The 20444-nt window shown below is 52.3% G+C and overlaps 1 protein-coding gene across 8 annotated transcripts in view; it reads right to left on the reverse strand.

The window, feature by feature from the left end:
- SHANK2 (SH3 and multiple ankyrin repeat domains 2) overlaps positions 1–20444 on the reverse strand; it is a 546752-nt gene that overhangs the window by 457165 nt on the left and 69143 nt on the right. For 6 of the 8 annotated variants that reach the window (XM_081238599.1, XM_081238604.1, XM_081238603.1 and 3 more), the window contains exon 3: positions 11138–11356. In XM_081238599.1, the coding sequence (XP_081094725.1) occupies positions 11138–11344 (207 nt within the window). In that variant the 5' untranslated portion in view covers positions 11345–11356. Of the gene's footprint in view, positions 1–11137; positions 11357–13464; positions 13799–16250; positions 17310–20444 lie in introns of those variants that run through there. The other 2 variants (XM_081238602.1, XM_081238601.1) reach the window with 2 other exon arrangements.

Here is a 20444-nt window from a genome sequence, read left to right on the forward strand (position 1 = left end):
CGTACCCACTGCCCTCCGCCCTGTGCGCCCGCCCAGCTGGCGGCCTCGGCCTTCCCCACTGCTCTGACTTGCCAACCAAGTTCATTCCCACCTCAGGCATGCTGCTCCTGCGACCCTCTGCCCGGAATGTTCTGGGCAAAGATCCTTACAAGCCAACCTCTCATCACCTGGGGCTCAGCTCAGATGTCACCTCAGCAGGCAAGGGCTGAGATGAATTCATAAGACGTCTAGCATTTGATCCTCTTTTTTAAATTAATTTTTACTGGCATAGAGTTGATTTACAACGTTGTGTTAGTTCCAGGTGTACAGCAAAGTGATTCACTTATACGTATACATATACCCACTCTTCTTTAGATTCTTTTCCCAGGACTTGCCTGGTGGAACAGTGGTTAAGAATCCACCTGCCAATGCAGGGGACACGGTTCGATCCCTGGTGGGGAAGGATCCCACATGCCGCGGAGCAACTAAGCCCGTGAGCCAAAGCTAATGAGCCCATGTGCTGCAACTACTGAAGCTCGCGTGCCTAGAGCCTGGGCTCCACAACAAGAGAAGCCACCGCAATGAGAAGCCCACGCACTGCAACGAAGAGTAGCCCCTGCTCGCCGCAACTAGAGAAAGCCCACATGCAGCAACAAAGATCCAACGCAGCCAAAAATAAAGAACAACTTTAGATTCTTTTCCCATATAGGTCACTACAGAGTATTGGGTAGAGTTCCCTGTGCTACAAAGTAGGTCCTTGTTGGTTATCTATTTTATATATAGTCGTGTGTATACATTAATCCCAATCTCCCAATTTATCCCTCCACCCCCCTTTCCCCTTGGTAACCATAAGTTTATTTTCTACATCTGTGACTCTATTTCTGTTTTGTAAATAAGTATGTGCATTTGATCGTATTCTAAGAACAGTAAGACTCCTGGACGGGGGGTGGTCTACAACAAAGAGGCAACCGAGTTCGCATTAAAAACACCTGCTTTCAGCACTGTGTGCAAAACTTCTGAGAGGAAAGAGGGGTCTGCAGCTCCCCTGGTCCAGGGGGAAGGTGGCAGAGACAGGGCTGGGGTGGGGAGAGAGGGACACGGGTGCAAAGGGATTCAGAAGGTCACAGGGCAGGACTCGGGAGTGGATTGGTTGAGGGGCGATGGAAGGCTCGGGATAGCTCCTGGGCTCTGGCTCAGACAACAGAATCGGAGAAGGTTCGCAGCCCAAAGTGGGAACAACCCAACTGGCCACCAACCGGGGAATGGATTCAACCGCACGATGGGCTGCTACCCGGCGATAAAAAGGAAAGAACGGACGGATGCCCCGACATGGATGAACCTCACTCCCATGGCGCTGGGTGAAAGAAGGCCACACGTCGTGTGACCTGTTCACGTGGGTGGTGCAGAAGGGGGGCCTCCATGGAGACAGAATATGGTTAGTGGTTGTTGGGGCTAGAAGTGGGGATGAGGAGGAACTGCAAACAGGCACAAGGTGGTGATGGGAAGAGCCCAGACTCAGGTGGCCGGGCCACTCAGCAGACTTACTGAAAACCACTGGACGGGGCCCTTAAACTGCGTGAGCTTCACGGCTTGTAAATCACACCTCAGTAGAGCTGGGTTTTTTTGGTTTTTTGGGTTTTTTTTTTTTTTTTTTTTTGCAGTACACAGGCCTCTCACCGTTGTGGCCTCTCCCGTTGCGGAGCACAGGCTCCAGACGCGCAGGCTCAGCGGCCATGGCTCACGGGCCCAGCTGCTCCGCGGCATGTGGGATCTTCCCGGACCGGGGCACGAACCCGTGTCACCTGCATCAGCAGGCGGACTCTCAACCACTGTGCCACCAGGGAAGCCCAGAGCTGGGTTTTTTAATGTAACCACTGGCCAAGAGAGGGAAACCAGCGGGGCCAGCTGTGGGGTCAGAGGGAAGAAGCAAAGGGTCATGGTATCTGCTCCGGACCATGTGAGTCGAGGGGCCTCTGAGGTTTCAGAGGAGATGTCAAGGAAGAAACGAGGTCCAGGCCCCAGATGGGAGGTCGAGCTGGAGCCGTGACCGTGGTTGGGACGGTGTTGGACAGACGTGGTAACAGGACCTCCCGCCAGCCAGAGGGTCAGGGAGGCCTTGCCGAGCTTGGTTGTCGTGAGACATGAGTAGAGGTGGACGGATGAGGGAGCCGGGGAGGGATCCCAGGAAAAGGAATCCTGCCTGAATGTGAGACAAACCCAGGCAGGAGGGAGCCCGGGAGGGCCAGGCTGCGGGGGCCAGGCTCGGCCAACCTGCGCTTCCTCGGCCCAAGCCTCCCGCCCTCCGTTCACCCAGTGCCTGGATGTTCAGAGAACGTGGCAGAGGGTCCACACAACCAACCACATTCCCTCTGGAAAGATGCGTCTTTGGCAGTCAGTGACAAACCTTCTGGGAGTGGAATTCAGAGGCTGCAATTAACTCCCGGAAGGAGACTCTCACCTCCTGAGGGGCCCAGAGTGATGGACTGAACACCCGCCCAGCCGTGTGCTCCGACGGAGCTTCTCAAGGTGACAAGCCACTCCTGCACAGGCCTTCCAGAACCTTCTCTCACGATGCATGCCCACCTTCTGGTCCTTGCAGAATGAGAGGCCAGCCGTCGGGGCTGGATTCTCAGCTACTGTAGGAGGAGATGGGCTCAAAAACAGACAGGACAGGCAAAGTCCTCCTCATATTCAAAAACCAGGGAAGCCTCAGATACCAACAGCAAATACGAATGTTGTCTGTGGCAACAGGATAAAGGGGATTTAAAAACCTGAAGGAGGCCGCAGTGAGCCCTCTGTGCTCTTGGAGTTCTGCTTTGATTCTCAGTGATGAGCGGGAGGACCCAAGGCCACTTGGATCGAGCGGCCCTGACAGCCCGACTGGAGGCTAGTGATGGATCAGGGGGGCACTCCGATCAGCTGATGTGGGGGTCAGGGCGGGGGAGGCAAGCAAGGCAGGGATGCAGTGGGGATGAAGGATGCGGCGGGGATTGGGGATGCTACGGGCCGCTGCTCTCGGGGAGAAATTCGAGGGAGAGAGGAACGGGTGGACAGAAACAAATTGTGGCTGAGGGGTCAGGAGAGCAGCTGAGATGCTCTTTTCCCAATGAAATAAACTCGAAGACGCAGTTATCTAATAAATGAAAGAAGCATTGATTAAAGCAAAAAGGCATTTTCCAGAAGCCTCTGCCAGGTGGGCCAGGCTCCTGCACCTCCGTTAACTGGCTCAGACGGGTCGTGGGGACAGACACGTGGACTGACAGCTTCCCCGCAGCCACTCGGTGCCAACCCCTGGGTGGAGGTGGGCGTGGGGGGCGGAGGCTGTACACACCCAGGGGGATCCTGAAAGCTCGTCACTGTCCCCCCTTCTGTTTTCCTCTGCGCCGTCCTTGTGATGTGACATTCAGGGAGGCTTGGAAAGGGGACTGTGAAGGTCCTGGTGGCAGCTCTGTCCCCACCTCCCCATGTGCTGTGCTCCCAAAAAGAAATAGCACAAGAGCTATATAGTTTCTATTGATTTTGGCTCGTGCCTCTTGCTTAAAAGGCCAAGTTTACCGACAGGTGCCAGAGCTCAACCCCACCGTAAGCTCCTTGTGCATCTGCAATGCTCCAGCAAGCAGAAGGAAGGCCCGCCTGCCACGCTCCAGAGCCCACCCCACCTGTCGTCCCGACGTGGCCTGCACACCCACCCACCCACCCACCGGGGACTCTGCTCATCAGTGCGTGCAGTGGCCCCCGGGCAGACTTCCTGGAAGGAGGATCAGCACTGCCAGAGACTCTCCATCCAAGGTTCAACACTCCAGTCCCACTGAGATGCAGAAACAGCAATCACTCAGAAGGAGAGGCAGGTCCAGAACCCACCTGGGGAGGTGAAACGGAGCAGGACCCTATGGACTTTCCCCCCGCCCCGCCTTTCCTCTGGGAAAAAAACGTTAGCCAAACAACAGGTTTAATCAGAGAGGTGAGAAAATGCAGAAACAAAGGAAAACAGTCAAACGAGACCAAATAATAACAGTTTAGTCATTAAGCAAAGTCAAGGACCTTTAGTTCCTCCTCAAGGGCTAGAGATAATATTCTGAGCCATGTCCTTTGAGCTATTTTAGATACAGAAACCCCACCAGGTAGAAGAAGTTAACTACACGATGACCAGACTGTAGCCATGACATACCTGCCACAATTCCGAGAACTGGTCTCAAGGAGATGGGAACAAACCGACCCTGGAACTGAAGATTAACTGTCCTTAAAACCATCAAGATGACCTGATCAGACCACTGCATGACCAATGTCAAGATGACCATGAGAGCTGACTGTGCTGTTTCTTGCTCCGTCTATAAAAGCTCTTGGGGCTTCCCTGGTGGCGCAGTGGTTGAGAGTCTGCCTGCTAATGTAGGGGACACGGGTTCGAGTCCTGGTCTGGGAGGATCCCACATGCCGCGGAGCAACTAGGCCCGTGAGCCACAACTACTGAGCCTGCGCGTCTGGAGCCTGTGCTCCGCAACAAGAGAGTCCGCGATAGTGAGAAGCCTGTACACTGCGATGAAGAGTGGCCCCCACTTGCCACAACTAGAGAAAGCCCTCACACAGAAACAAAGACCCAACACAGCAAAAATTAATTAATTAATTAATAAACTCCTACCCTCAACATCAAAAAAAAAAAAAAAAAAAAAGCTCTTGCCCACTGACTGTCAGGGGTGGGGAGCTGGCCTGTGGACATCTGCCCTGTGTCCCACCCAGGTTGCCAGCCTCTGAAATAAAGCAAACTTTCCTTTCCACCAACCTTGTCCCTTTACTGGCTTTAGAGCAGCAAGCAGCTGCACCCCACTTTCGGTTACAGAGGGAACCTCTTCCACCTGGGGCAGAAGAGGGACCGCCACGGGAGCTTCTGGAGAAGCCGTGAGCGGGCACTGGGCTGATGAACCCGCCTGGCAGCTCCGCGAATCCTCTGGGCAGGAGTCCAGGCCCGTCTCGAGCCCCCAGCTCTAGGACTCACCCTGGCAAGGGTCTTCAGGCGGGAAGATCGGCCACTCTGTCCTGAGCGCTCATACCGTGGGATTGCTAGTCTCAGGCTCCAGGGCCTTTGTTTGTGTTGGACAAAGTGAAGAGAAGAGAGGTGGGCCTTAGAAGGTTCTGGAAACAATTATGCTCCTGGGAGTAGAGACCAAATCCCTGGGAGGATCTTCCTTTCGGGAGGAATTTTGGTAATTCTGGGCCTGCAGAACAGGTATTTCTCCATCAACAACTCCCGACAGGTCCCCAAAGCCTGTGGCCTGAGGACAGAGTAGCTTCTGGGCCACTCGCCGTCAGTCGGCCTGTGACAACCTTCTCTGACGTCCCACACCCTGGCCTGGGCGCCCTCGGAGCCTCCCAGCAGCCAGGCTGGCAGACGGCCTCTCTCCCTGTTGTGATGATAAGTGCCCCCTGGGGTGGACTGTCCAGACAGACAGGCTTTGAGCAGGGACAGCCGTCGAGGTCACAGACATTTATGAGCCCAGCCTTCGAGGCTCACTTCACACCTGCAGGGGGGCCGGGCCCCAGCCTCGGAGACCTTCAGTACCGGCCCCGGGCACACGGGCAACACATCTGGGGTGACAAGTGGGGAAGGGACACATCATCCCCCCTTCCTCCACCTTCCCATTTGCATCTTAGGTCTGGGGTCTGAAATCTGAAGGGAGTGCTTCTCCAGTCCCCCGAACCCCTCCAGCATCAATAAACAGTAACAGAATTCAGGGGCTCAAAGGGTTAAACCCTGCAGGGTGAGGACAGGTCCATGCCGGGCTGGCGGGGGTCACCCAGGTCCCCACCAGGGAGGGTCTTTGGATGAGCAGTGCAGCACCCAGGGGCCAAGAAGAGGTGAAGCCAGGTCCAACCCAGTGACCCCAAATAATGAAAGCCACCCCCAAAAGCACCCAAAGTGGAAAATGGGCACAACTAAGGCCATAAACATCCTTCTCGTACACCCCAGAGAAACTGAATCCTCCAGGGGAAAACTCCCAACCTTCATTCCCGGAAGTGGTTCTGGCAGGGACAAAAATCCAGACATTTCGCATCAAGATACTCAAACCTGGACAGACGTGAATATGGGGCCCTTCTCTCTTCTCTCCTCTGACTGGGCAAGGGTTGGGGAGACAAAAGGAGACCCCCCCCAGAAGGGCTGCTTGCTAACTGGGGGTGCGAGGGCTGGGGGTGTCCATGCACAAGAATGGGACAGCTCCCTGCTCCAGAAAAATCTCAGAAGAAAGAGCCTGGACCTCCTAAAAAGACTCAACACTCCCCACCTCTGGGCCTTAGTGTCTAAAAGAGCCAAGAGACAGACCCCCAGGTCACTCACTCCCGTGACCACAACAAAGAAGAGCAAGTCACTGAAAAACCACAGGAACAGGTCGGGAGAAACAGTGAAGAAATAACAGAGACGTTACGGGGAAAGAAACGGCGAAACGGAAGAAGGACGGCGTGCAAAAATCAGACACCGGGTTCGTCTGTTCTGGATGAAAATACACCCCGATTAGGAAGAAGAAAGGTCTCAGTACTTCCTGCTAAGGAGGAAAATAATAAGCCATGAAACCAACTCTACAAACAAATAACTCAAAAGAATGATCTTCAAAAACAGCGAGCACAGGGCTATGAAAACAAATGGAAAGGCAAAATAACAAGACGGTGATAAATCAGAAGGCACAGAACAGAATGGATGCACCGGAAAATACGGTAAAGAAAGAACCAACAGGGAAAACGCCAGGTGATCAAAGCAATGAGAGAAAAGATGACAGAACCAGAGAAGGAAAAGCCCATATGAGAGCAATTGTGTCCCCACTATGGAGAACAGCACGGAGGTTCCTGAAAAAACTAAAAACAGAGCTACCATATGACCCAGCAATCCCACTCCTGGGCATATAGGCTGAGAAAACCATAATTCAAAAAGAGACATGTATCCCAATGTTCATTGCAGCACTATTTACAATAGTCACGACATGGAAGCAACCCAAGTGTCCATTGACAGATGAATGGATAAAGAAGATATGGTATACACACACACACACACACACACACACACACACAGGAATACTACTCAGCCATAAAAGAGAACGAAATAATGTCATTTGCAGCAACATGGATGGACCTAGAGATTATCATACTAAGCGAAGTAAGTCAGAGAAAGACAAATACCATATGATATCATTTATATGTGGAATAAAAAAAAGATACAAACGAACTTATATACAAAACAGAAATAGACTCACAGACATAGAAAACAAACATGGTTACCAAAGGGGAAAGGTGGGGGGAGAGATAAATTAGGAGTTTGGAATTAACAGATACATATCACTACATATAAAATACATAAACAACAAGGACCTACTATATAGCACAGGGAACTATACTCAATATCTTGTAATAACCTATAATGGAAAAGAATTTGAAAAAGAATAGATATATATGCATATGTATAACTGAATCACTTTGCTGTACACATGACACTAACACAACACTGTAAATCCACTATACTTCAATTTAAAAAAAGAGCAATTTTTTCTCTGAAACAGAGAACGCTTCCCCCAGAGGAGAGGAGAAAAAAGGAAAAATCTGTGAAACAGAGGGCAAGAAGCATCTGCAGATCAGAAGCTTTTCCAGGAAAATCAGAATGGCCAGCACCAAACGCTTCCTGGTCTAGTAACTAAAACTGATTCTTTAGGAATCCAGTAAAGAAAAACATCAAGTCCCCGACAAGGTGTGTCCAAAGCAAGTTCAGGACAAGCGGACTATGGAACAACATCCCTGCAAATCTGGGGCAATATGGGGCAGGAACTGACTCAAAGATCACACAGGAAAACCACACGCAAGCCGACAATTTCAAGCATATCGTTGGTGCTTGTTATTTGCAGATTCCATATCTGGGAATTTGCCTACTTGCTGAAATTTACTGGGAACCTCAAATCAATTCTTGTGGCACCTCTGTGACCACTTACAGGCACAGCACAGACATGCCCGTTCCCAGCTGAGTTTGAACAGAGGACCTGCTGCCTTCTGTGTCAGCTGTGATCTTGTAAACAAGTGTCCTTATCCTAGTCTATTCAGTGTTCTGTTTTTGCATTTCTGTGCTTTCTGTTGCTGATTTTGCTGTTTAAAACGGTCCCTGGGCACAATGCTGAAATGGGGTCTGGTGTCCATGGGTGAAAAGGCTGTGACGTGCCTCAGGGTGAAATCACGTGTCAGCTGAGCTGCACCCAGGTGTGAGTTACAGGCTGCTGGCCGTGAGCTTGGTGTTAAAAATGAGTCAACTCTATGTATTAAGTAACATTCTTCACGCAGAAACGCACCTACAACAAGGCTGCATACTGATCCGTGGATGAAGATGCAACCAGAGGCTCGCAGGATCTTCACCTGTGTGTCACCTGCGGACGACGGCCCAGGACTCCCTGGATCAAGGTGACTTCAAAGAGCATCCCGACCGCCAGTGACGAGACCAGTGGGCCGTTCACTGAGGAAGCACTGCCCCCAGGACGTCTTCCTGAAAAAACCCTGGACAGTCAACTCCATCCACTTAAGAGGTGAAATGAAATAAAGAGCTGTGACGAGAAGGCCACTGTCCATCCAGCAATGAGCAGTGACCCTGGAAGAGGCCCTGAGAGATGCCGGGGCTCTGAGGGCTGCAGCAGGATGCGCGTTACGTGGGGTGGACAGTGACCACGTGCACAGAGCTCTACACCAGCAAGAATCGGGGGGTGGGGAGGAGAGGCCGCATATGTACACGTGTGTGTGTGTGCATGTGTGTGCACGTGCAAACAGCTGCTTGTTCTCCGCACACTGTGACCTTTTCCTTCCCAGGTTCAGAGCTAAACTACATTCCTCAGCCTCCTCTGTGGTCAGGTGCTTGGGGTCAGGTGCAGCCTGCGGAGGATGTGAGAGAAGGTGGGAGGAGAGACGTGGTCCACGATTTATCTCTTTTCCCTGCCTCATCCTCTGACCAGATACAGGAGACCTGGGGGAGGACTCCAGAGGCCAGGGCATGTCCCCACTACCCAGCTGGAGGAGCCTGAGTCCCTGAATGGCTGCATGGATCAGAACTACCACCGCCACCTCTTCATTCCTGCCAATCCCCAGTGGACTGAGAAATAAAGCATCTATGGGTCAAGTGCCTGAGATTTAGAGGTTGTTTATCACAGCTATCAGCTTAATCCACCCCAAACAATACAAGGAGACAACACTATGTTCCTTACAGCAATAAAAAAGGAGGCAAAAAGCTGTAATCAAAAATGACAACAAATAAAGATTTCAGCCTTCCAGTGTTTTGTAATTGTTTCTCTTAAGTTTACAGATTCATTTGGAAACAGTCTCCCTTATGGCAAAAAAATAAATTAAATAAAATAACTAAAGTTTAGCATTTCCTTCACTGAGTTTTTCTCCTTTTAGAGTCAAATGAAATCATCATAATGATGTTGATTTATTAACTGTGTGTACTTTGAGCCTCACCCACGTATTTCTATCCGTACACGGCCACCCGTTACCTGTAACCCTTTGGAGAGACACGTCTGAAATACTCATTAAATGTTACTGACAACCACTTCTGGCACTGGCATCTGTGCTTTTCCATATGACGAAGTTTTTATAATAATCTTGTTAACTTTTATAGGAGGTGTTAAATGACATGGAAGGAAGAAGAGCTGGGACTTCCCTGGAGGCCCAGGGGTTGGGACCTTCCAATGCAGGGGGATGCGGGTTCGATCCCTGGTCAGGGAGCTAGGAACTCACATGCCTCTGGGCCAAAAAACCAAAACATAGAACACAAGCAATATTGTAACAAATTCAATAAAGACTTAAAAAAAAATGGTCCACATCAAAAAAAATTAAAATCTTAAAAAAAAAAAAGGAAGAGCTGAACGCCAGGACAGCCACATTGCTGGATTCATTCTGGGGTTCAGGTCACCCTGAGCTCTCCCTAGAAGGTAGGGCTGTCTGACCTCGCTCTCAGATGACTGGTGTCAGCAGCACAGCACCCTCGGCCCACGTAGGGCCCCTCCCCAGAGAGCAGGGCCGGGGGAGACCACGAGCAGAGGTCTCCTGGGAGAGCAGAGACCCAGCCCCCGAGGCACCAAACCTACTCATCAGACTCCCAGGGCACCAGGAGATGAGGTCCTGGGTCAGAGGCCACGTGATGCTGCACCTGCACCAAATGGCCAGGTGGTGGCGCGGTGAGCCTCCCCACAGTCCCTCTGATCCCAAGCGCGGCCCCTTCCCCATCAGGGCCTTCAAGTACAAAGGCTGGACGTGGCACACCCGAACCCCCTTCCACAGCGCCCCAGAGGCTGTCTACATCCGAGAGACAAGAATTCCCAGGCAGAGGCGCTCACTCAGCCTGACTGTGGGTCTGCGATCTACCAGCCTCCAGAAAGCCCCTCCTGGGTTCCCCGACCCATCCCAGCCTCCCCGTTGGCCCAGACGCCGTACCCAGTAGCCAGACCCTGGTCAGTGTCCTCGGGGGGTTCCAGTCCAGCCCGGCCCAGCCCAATGGGTCCCCCGCCACATTGTACCCCACTGCCAGGTGCCCCCCCTCCAGGCTTCCACGTGAGTCCCTGTCACCTGCCATGCCCGCCCCAGAGGGAAACCCTCCTCCATCTTGCGAGGCCCCGCTGAAATGGAACCACGGCCGGGAAGACCCCTCTCCTGCACCCCCAGGTACCTCACGCACGTTCACCCCAGAACGACGGTCTTCCTCGTGGGCGATGCTGCAAATAGCATCGGGCCTGGGCCTCCAGCGACAGCTAGGAGATGGCCATCAGGCAGTGCAGGGAAGGGCACACTGGACACAGCTTGCACACCCCAGGAAGTGGGGGGCACAGAGTGGGAGGGGAAGCGGCAGGGCCCTCCTGAGTGCCGGCAGCCCGCTTGCTAAGGTGCCCACTGTGCGCGTTGCCGCTGCAAGGCTGGTCTCTGTGTCCCCGAGGCTTGGCCTCCGTCCCTGCGCGCAGCAGGTGCTGCTGGCAGTGCACAAACAGGACGGAGGGGGAGGTGGTCGGGACCACCAGGAGGAGGCAGGCGGGGCGGGGAGCTCGGTGGGGAGGGGGCAGGACCCCAACGCCTGGGCCACACGGACCGGCCGGGCAGAGGGGCCCAGAGGCATCTGGAGTTCAGGTCACGCCTGGCGCTGACCCGGGCACAGGCTCACCGTCTGCTGCAGGTCCTCGATGATGATACGCAGCACCAGCGTGTTGCCCTGGCTCTCCTCCGTCCTGGCGCCGCCCGGCTTCTCCGCCGTGGCCCGGATGGTGTCGTAGATGGTCTCTTCCCTGGAGCTGTCCGAGTCCGACTCCTCCGAAGAGTCGGAGAAGCTCTGGGCCATCTCGTCCTCGCTGGACGTCGGGCTGCGTGGCATGGCTGCTGGTGTCTACACGGAGGGGGAGAAGGAAAACGGACTTTGGGGAAATTGAAGAAAGAAGCCGGGGGCGTCTGAGTGAGGCAGGCTCCCACGTGTGTGGGCGTGGTCACAGGCAGAGGGACCCGTGTCCAGCGCTCGAGCCACGAGGCCGCCAGGACCCAGTGGGGACCCCGTGGGGACCCCGTGAGCTCTGTCTGCCCCGGTGCTTGGAAACCCAGCATTTAAAAGGAGCCCTAACTCACTGTGGCCATGACCACAGCTTACGGGGATTAACCAAAGGGGCAGTGGGGCAGTTTGAAACGTTCCGAGGTAAGAGAAAAGGCTCCCTTTTTCTTAGAGGACAGAGCAGCAGGAATGGAAGAGATGCCGGCCTCAGGTCAGAAGGGTACTGAGCTCCTGCTATAATAACCCCCTCTGCTTCAAACACAGCAACGATGGGTATCGTGTAAAAATAGACCCAGTGCGCAGGGCCAGGCTCAGAAATGAGATAATCTCCAGGCCCAGGAGTGCAGCAGAACCCAAAGTCGTGGGCAGGCTGACGGGGGAGGCTCGGGGGTCCCCAAGAGCCCGTGGAGGCTGGGAGGGCAGCTTCCTTACCATCAAGCACAATGAAAGTGCAAAGTTCCCCATCAAGGACCCAGGTCAGGAGGCCAACTGCCACCCTGGACCACGGCTGTTCGCGGGACAGAACTGGGCAGCAGGCAGCCCACTGGGACACCCCCAGCTCTATGGGCAGGGGTCCAGAAAGGTTCGGATAAGAGCCAGTGCGACCCGGGGGTGCTGGTGGGGAACGAACGTGCCAAACCAGCAGTTGCACTTCTGCGTGACTCGGTAAAGGAGATCAAAGGTCAAGGTCACGTGCACAGGAAAGATGTCCAAGACTGTTCCCTGCAAAACCAGGGTGTCCTGGGCGACCCGGCTCACAGGCCACCCTAATCGTTTGGGGTCTGCCTGACCAAGGCGTGGTCTCTTCTTCCCATGGACTGCACAGCTGTGAGCAGGTTTGAACCCCAGCTACACACGCAGGACCCCAAATGTAATCCTGAGAAAGGAAATCGGTCTGTAGGACCATTCAGACATGGCGTCCTTGTTCACAAAGGCTGGAAAGATGCAGACTTGTCTACTGACTGTGAGTGTGATGTGCGTGACGGGTCAGAGGCACCGATGGGAAACACAAAGGCCTAAAGTCGGGAGGGGCAGAAAGGGGTTCACAGGGCCCGTGACGCCACTTGTAACGTTCGGTTCCAGCCAACAGGACAGAACGCCAAACTTCGACAAACCTGGGGACATGGATGTTTGCTACGTTATTCTCTGTGCTTTCCTTTCACTGTGGTGGAAACATTTCACAGCAGAAGGAGGGGATGGGGGAGGGAGGAAGGAGGGAGAAAAGCAGGAGGGAGCGGGGGAGAGGGAGGAACACGGTCACCTGCCCGTCTGCCTCAGGTGCTGGGCTGCATGGCCCCTGCACTGTTTCATTTTGGGGGGAGCCTCAGAAAAGTCCCAGGTAGGACAAAGCTCGGCCACTGCCAACTCGGTGTCCAGTTTGGGAAGGCTGATGCCCACCATTTATTTCCAGAGTTCGTTGAAGGACAGTGAACACCCCGGGAAGTGTTTCTCTGCTCGTCCACCAGGTCCCTGGACATTTGCAGCAACTGACCAGACACACACAGCCCAGCAAAGTGCAGGAGCCACTTTAGAAACGCACCCTCACCCAGGGAAAGGCAAGACCATGACTAGGTCAGGGGGTCCCTGACAGCCACGAGGATCTGGACCATCCTTGGGCAAGGAGCCAGGATAGTGTGGCCCACAGATGCTGCTCTGTTCAGCCTACAGAGAGTTTAAAATGTGTCCTAACCCAGAGGTTTCACATGAAAACACAGATTTCTGGCTCATTGTGACCAGCGGGAGAATCTGGCGTTGCTGGGGGTGGCCACACAGCGCTCGGGACAGGAGCCAGCTGCGGCGACCTCCCTGGCCAGCCCGCCCTCCACCCCAGGTCCTCCCGGAACCAAGAGGCTCCATGCTGCCAGATGTCCCTCCTGCCCGGCTCTCTCCCTGGCCCACGGGCCATGAGTCTGAGCACCTGACGACTGATCCACCCAATCCCCCAGACTGACCTTCTCCTCTGTCTTCTGCCTTCAGACCACCCGTGAGGGGCTCCCAGCTAAACATCTCAAACAGCAGATCATCCAAATCATCCAGGAAGATTTGACTTCTTAAATTAAAATCTCCAAAATTCACCCCAGTGTCGTTCTGCATTAAAATTTCAGGGCACTTGGGGATTCCTGTATTCACTGCCAAATGCCTTTGTCATTTCAGCTTAATGTTTTCCCAACCATACAAGTGCAAAATGTGGTGAGGGCGGAGAGGGCTGTGGCCAAGGGCAGGGTCTGGATACTCCCGGTTCTACCTTAGGAAGGAAGGTCCCAGACAGCCTGGCTGCAACTTCTACTAACACGTTCACTCCTGCATTCACTTATTCACCGTTTATATAGGAAAAAAATAAGTGCCTGGCATAATTACATGCTACATATACACTATCTAATATATAATACAGTTACAATTATAATATAGAAATAATTGTGTAGTATTATATTACATATAATTATATGTATGTAATTATCATAATGTAATATAAATGTAAATTGTGTATTATACAGTTGGTTATACATAATTATTTCCAACTAGGTTTCCAGGTTTCTATGAAGCGTATCCTTTAGAACAGGGGCTCTTCATCCTGGCTGCACAGGGAAGTTACCTGGATCTTTAAAAACAAACAAACAAAAAAAAACAGTGGTGCCAGGAGGTCTGATTCAATTGGTCTGGGTGAGGCCCCAATATCGACATTATCTTTAGACGCCCCCCAGCTGAATGCAATGAGTCAGAGCTCCAGGTCGCCTGGAGCCGAGTCCTGGCCTGTAACTGTGAAGCACTAGGCATCAGCACAGAGAGACACAGAGGGATGAGCCCAGCCTCCTCCTGGGGGGTGAGGGGCCACGTCAGTGGTGGATGGGACGGGCACGGGTGTCGGGTCTGGTCCCTCCGGGGTTCGGTGGCTTCTTTCTGTCCTGATGGGTGGAAGTTAGTGCAGAGTAGCTTCTACCCCAGGAAGAACTGCTTCTTCCCCTCCTGACCCCGTGTCTGTGCTGCTTCAGGACCCAGCAGGGACCAGCAGAAAACAGGCAGAGACATAATGGGACGGGACATCATATCACAAGTGGGGATCCGTACCAAATGAGGAGGGACCACGGTCAGGTCCGGGGGAGGCCGGGCAGGGGCAGGGGCAGGGGCAGGAGCGTCTGCGGGTGGGGTAGGGTTAGGGTTGGGGTAGGTTTAGGTTTAGGGTTGGGGTTGGGGTAGGGTTGGGGTTGGGGTAGGGGTTAGGCTTGGGGTAGGGTTAGGGTTGGGGTAGGGGTTAGGGTTGGGGTAGGGTTAGGGTTGGGGTGGGGGTTAGGGTTGGGGTTGGGGTAGGGTTGAGTTTGGGGTAGGGTTAGGGTTGGGGTGGGGGTTGGGGTTGGGGTAGGGTTGAGGTTGGGGTAGGGGTAGGGTTGGGGTAGGGGTAGGGGTTAGGGTTGGGGTAGGGGTAGGGTTGGGGTTGGTGTAGGGGTTAGGGTTGGGGTAGGGTTAGCGTTGGGGTAGGGGTAGGGGTTAGGGTTGGGGTTGGGGTAGGGTTGGGGTTGGGGTAGGGTTGGGATTGGGGTAGGGTTAGGGTTGGGGTTGGGGTAGGTTTGAGGTTGGGGTAGGGTTAGCGTTGGGGTAGGGGTAGGGTAGGTTTAGGGTTGGGGTTGGTGTAGGGTTGGGGTGGGGTAGGGGCTTGGGTTGGGGTAGGGTTAGGGTTGGGGTAGGGGTTAGGGTTGGGGTAGGGTTAAGTTTGGTGTAGGGTTTAGGGTTGGGGTAGGGTTAGGGTTGGGGTAAGGGTTAGGTTTGGGTTAGGGCTTAGGGTGAGGGTTTCTGGCGCAGCATTCCCATGCAGGATGAGCTGGTACCCCAGAAAGCTCATCATCTTCAGGCAATGTGGGCCTCAGTGCCAGCTTTCGAGAATCGGGCGCGTGGAGAGCCCGATCAGAGCAGACACAGCCCCAGCCCATCCCTGCTAGGCCCTGGTCTGCCTCCCTCAAGTGCATTCCAGGTCCGGCTTCCAGAAACAGCTACCATGGCTTGAAATTTTTTAAAAGTAATTGTGCCCCGATCATTCATCTCTACCACGTCCATTTTCTCTAAAGCCCTCGGACGTACTTTCTGTCTCATCCTCTTGCTAATGCAGCATTTCCATCCATCCTCACCGTCCCTCCATCATCTGGGGCACAGGGGACACTCGCTGAACCCCGGGCAGTAGTGGGGGCAGCAGGCCTCAGGGAGGTGCCACGTTCTGGCGGAAGCTCAGAGCTCAGCCACATGCTGAGTCTGCAGGCGTCAGCCGTCTTCAACCTCCAGCCACTGCTGCTGGGCAGGACTGTGAACAGCCCACATTTCCGGGTCTGCAGGTGGTTTTGAGACAGGTCAGATGAGAGGCAAAAGCTTGGAATGTACAAATGTTGGAAATTGGTTGTTTTTCCAGGGTGACGTTGCCGCTGCAGACCCCATGTTGGTGACCCATCGTGGACACGCAGGCCTAAACAGTAAAGACCCCAGGGTCTTCTTTCCAGAAAAGTGAAAGCGGTGATGGTGGTGGTTTGAGGATGTTTGTGCCAGGCTACAGTCAAAGGGACTCTGGGAACAGAACTGACAACAACAAGGGGAAGGGGTCCTGCGTCCCCAGCTTCCCCGCCGACCACAGGCATCATTTGGCCATGAGGACCCCACCGTGGCCCTCACATCGCCTTAGGGGTGATTGTCACACAGGGACGTGTCTGCCACCAACACCCACTGGACGGGGCTGAAAGGGAAAAGGCATCACCGGCACCTGCTTCCTTCCGGGATGTCCTAGGAGTTCAGGCCAAAAGCCCCAGCAGGCAGGTCTTGACCTTAATAACGGGCTTGGGTAACATGATCACCTGATCCATGTGAAAGGCAAACACCTGGGAAAACAATTATTAACTGTGGGTGGGATCGCAGGTGACACAGAGGGCACCGGGGGACATTTACATTTTGGATAAACAACGGATATGCTTTATGCTAAGTACTTCCTAAATAGCACATGGGGCGTACTCACACTAAAACATCAGCCATCTGAAATTCACACAAAACTGGGCATCCTGCATTTCATCTGGCAATGCCGTGGGAGATGGAGGGGCTTCTCTAACCCCATCATCATGAGGGGGGGTGGAGGTTCCGAGGAGAGGAACCGAAAGACCAAAACTCAGTCTGGATACCAGCTCCCCCAGGAAAAGTCAGCACCAGGACACAGGAGGGAAGGTTACTCACCACCCACGAGCAGGCGTTTCTAGTATAACTAACCTCTCGGGGAAAATACCAGGCTCTACAAACACAAGTCAATAAAGTTCAATGTCTCTTAGAATGTGTTTGTTTCATTGGCCCTGCTGGGTACCTATTAATAAGGGAAAAAGAAAATAGCGGTGGTAAAAGCAATTTTAACAAAGACTCCATGTTCTGCTTGCGAAGTGTTCCAGGAAAGCATGCAATCGTTCCAAGAAAACATAAAATCTTAAACTGTCTCATGAGTCCCCTAACACCTGTGAGGAACAGGCAGCTAGACACAGAGAAAACATGAAACCTGACCTGGGACAGAAGACAGTTTGTTTTTGGCAGTAAAAACAAACCAAAAAACCCATGGCCGAGGCTGACCTTATCAAGGTCAAAGTTGCAAGAATCATCTATATGAAGATCACCTTAAAAATGAAAAGGGTCCGTCAGCTCTGGTTTATTTCGCGTGTGTGTGTGTGTGTGATGATTTTCTTGCAAAACAGAGGTTTTTATTCAACTGGAATCTCAAAGACACCCAAGTTCCCTGAGTCTTTCCTTCAAGCCTGGCTCTCCCCAGCCCAGGTCAAACCCGACTCCCGAAACTATACAGACTCTCCTCCCCTCTCCTCGCTCTCTCCCGGGAATACCCATTGTCCACACCTCCCTGTTAACCCCCAATGATTCCCAGCTACTGTTCTGAGAACCATTCCATCACATACACTCCAATCCACCCCTGGTCAAAGAAGTTTGGGAAACATAACTAGATTAAACAAAAATGCACCAATCACTTTACTGCAGAATTTATCAGAGTGGTCGTCTCAGAGAGTGGCAAATGCTGCATTTCCCAAAAGCACCTGCCCCCGAAAAACGCTTTCCCCTGGAGAGGACAAATGTCATCTCCCGCCGTGTCCCACGCCTCCAGGGCACGTCCCCCAGAGGCCAGTTCCCTACCGAGCACAGCCGCCCTAGGTACTTACTGCATAAAGACACACATGGCAGGAAATCTGAAATATTCCTCTACTCAGAAGAAAAGGGCTCCAGGCTTATGGCTACTCAGTACCTTCTCCTTCAGCCAAAATCAGTATCCCCGAGTCAGAAAAGGAGTTGCCTGAATTAAAATGATATCTCCACTGAAGATCGCTGACTCTAAGAGGAAGGGTCACATGCCTTCGTGGTATGCTCTACGTGGACACGGGAGTATTGAGAAGGGTTCTGGGTAGATTAACAGAAATGCTGGGATTTGGAGCATTCACGAGCTGAACCCACTTCCCTTCCATGCTGCAGAGTTCCCTCGGGAGTGTGCGCTCTCCAGGCAACAGGAGTGTGGTCCCCACTGCTTCCTTGTCCGGACTCAAGATGGCCTTGGTCTCCGCCTCCCCCAGTCCTGGAGAGAGCCAGGCTGGGTTTCCCATCGGGCCACAGGGGGCTCCTGTCTGAGCCTCTAAGGTAAACGGGGCCACACAATTCTAAAGAAGTCCTGTTTTTATCATAGGCCCACATTTCCGTTTTCTTCCAGCATAAATTAAGAGATTCTGACCAACCAGTGTGCACCCAGTTCCTAACCTCTTCACAACACGAGTGGCTCACTCGTCTAACATTTTTGCAGAAATCAAGAATCAATTCACCCAAAGAAAAAGGCTCCCTGGAGGGATGCTGAAATGAGGGCCAAGAAGTCACGATTTCCTCTCCTGGGAGGCGGTCTCTCCCAGCGCCTGTCAAACCCAAGCTGTGTTCAACAGTCCTTGTGTCCTCAGGGACCAGAGGCCCAGACCCTGACAGCCCCAATGTGGATGCCAGGGGACTAGGAAATGAAACACACTCAGTCAGGACCCAAACTCTTAGAACACGAAAACTAAAAGAGCACTTTCTTAACTGGAACAGTGCATCTCCCCCAATCCTGTAACAAACATCAATATAATCGAAAAACAAGCCAACAGATAAGTGAATACATTGTTTCAGGATTAAAAGGATGGGGGAAAATAATTACTTTTCAGATATTATGCTCCTCTGTGTGGAAAAGCCAAGAGGATCTAGTAATAAATTATTTAAACCAGTGAAAAAGTGCAGCAAATATCAGATAAGAAATTAATATACAAAAGTTAACTGAATTCTGTTACATTTGCAATAGACAATTAAAAAACATTAAAAAAATACTATGGGGGCTTTCCTGGTGGCGCAGTGGTTGGGATCCGCCTGCTAAGGCCGGGGACACGGGTTCAAGCCCTGGTCCGGGAAGATCTCACATGCCACGGAGCAACTGAGCCCATGAGCCACAACTACTGAGCCCGTGTGCCACAACTACTGAAGTCCACGCGCCTAGAGGCCATGCTCCGCAACAAGAGAAGCCACCGCAATAAAAAGCCCGCACACCACAACGAAGAGTAGCCCCCGCTCGCCACAACTAGAGAAAGCCTACGCACAGCAACAAAGACCCAACGCAGCCAAAAATAAATTAATTAAATTAAATTTTAAAAAAATACTATCGTAGTCCCAACAATAGCCAAAGATATCTAAGAAAAAATATCTAAAACAACCTGTGCTAGACCTTTACCGAGAAAATTAATAGGACACCATTTAGAACAAAAAAAGAAAGAAATGAAGGAAGACCCAGATGAATGGAGAGATTCACCATCATCACAGGTGCTATAGGGTTTAATATTTTAGAGATAAAGGTTCTCCACAATATACAGATTTGCTGTAACGTCCAACAGAAAACCTGGTAGCATTGTTCACAGAACTTAACATTCTGATAGTAAAGTTTGCGGAAGAGGGGAAAGAGCCCAAAATAACCAGGACAACTTTGGAAACCAAGAGGGGAATCACTCGATCATTTGCCAAGCCTTCCTAAGCAGTTATTATGTGAGGTCAGGATGACCTTGCTACAAAGACAGACACAGAGATCAATGGAAAAACAAGGGAGCTCGGAACAGGCCTTGTAAATGCGGGTATCCAATGTGTGTCCATGCGTCGGAGGGAAAAGAACCAGTAAATATGTGATGCTGACATCGTGCGGTATTCATGTAGAAAGTGTAAGAAACAGAGCCCACCCCGCTCCGTACACGCAAACCAACACCACATGCGCTCAAGACTTCACTGTGAAAAGCAAAACTATAAACGTCTAGAAGAAAAAAATACGAAATGACACTGTAATAGAAGATCTCTTACTCAAGGAGTTTGGGATGCTCCACAGACACTGTTTTAGTACTGCTGCAACAAATGAGCACAGACTTACTGGGATAAAACAACAGAAAGGTATTCTTTCTCAGCTTTGGAGGCAGAAATCCTAAATGAGCCACACGGGGCTAATGCCAAGGTGTGGTCAGGGCTGATTCCTTCTAGAGATTCCAGGAAAGACTCCGTTTCCTTGCCCTCCTCAGATTGTAGGGTGACCCCTACTCCCCCAGACAGTCACCCCGCCTTCTCCCTTCAGTGCATCTGTGTCAGACCCCCTCTGCCTTCCTCTAATGGGGACCCCGAGATTACATTCAGGGCCAACCCAAATCGTCCAAAACAACCTCCTCATCCCAAGATCCTGACCTTCATCACATCCACAAAGCCCCCTTTGCCATATAAGGTCCCATTCATGGGGATTATAGCCTGGATATCTTTGGGGGCCGTGACTCAACCTACCACAAATATGTGAAATGATTATTTGTCGAATAAATCAGAGGGGAAAAGCCTTTCTTTCAAGAAAGCACCAAATACAAGGCCTAAAGGGAGAGACTGACACATT

This window comes from Mesoplodon bidens (assembly GCF_964165515.1).
Source record: "Mesoplodon bidens genome assembly, chromosome: 7".
Classification (NCBI taxonomy): domain Eukaryota; kingdom Metazoa; phylum Chordata; class Mammalia; order Artiodactyla; family Ziphiidae; genus Mesoplodon; species Mesoplodon bidens.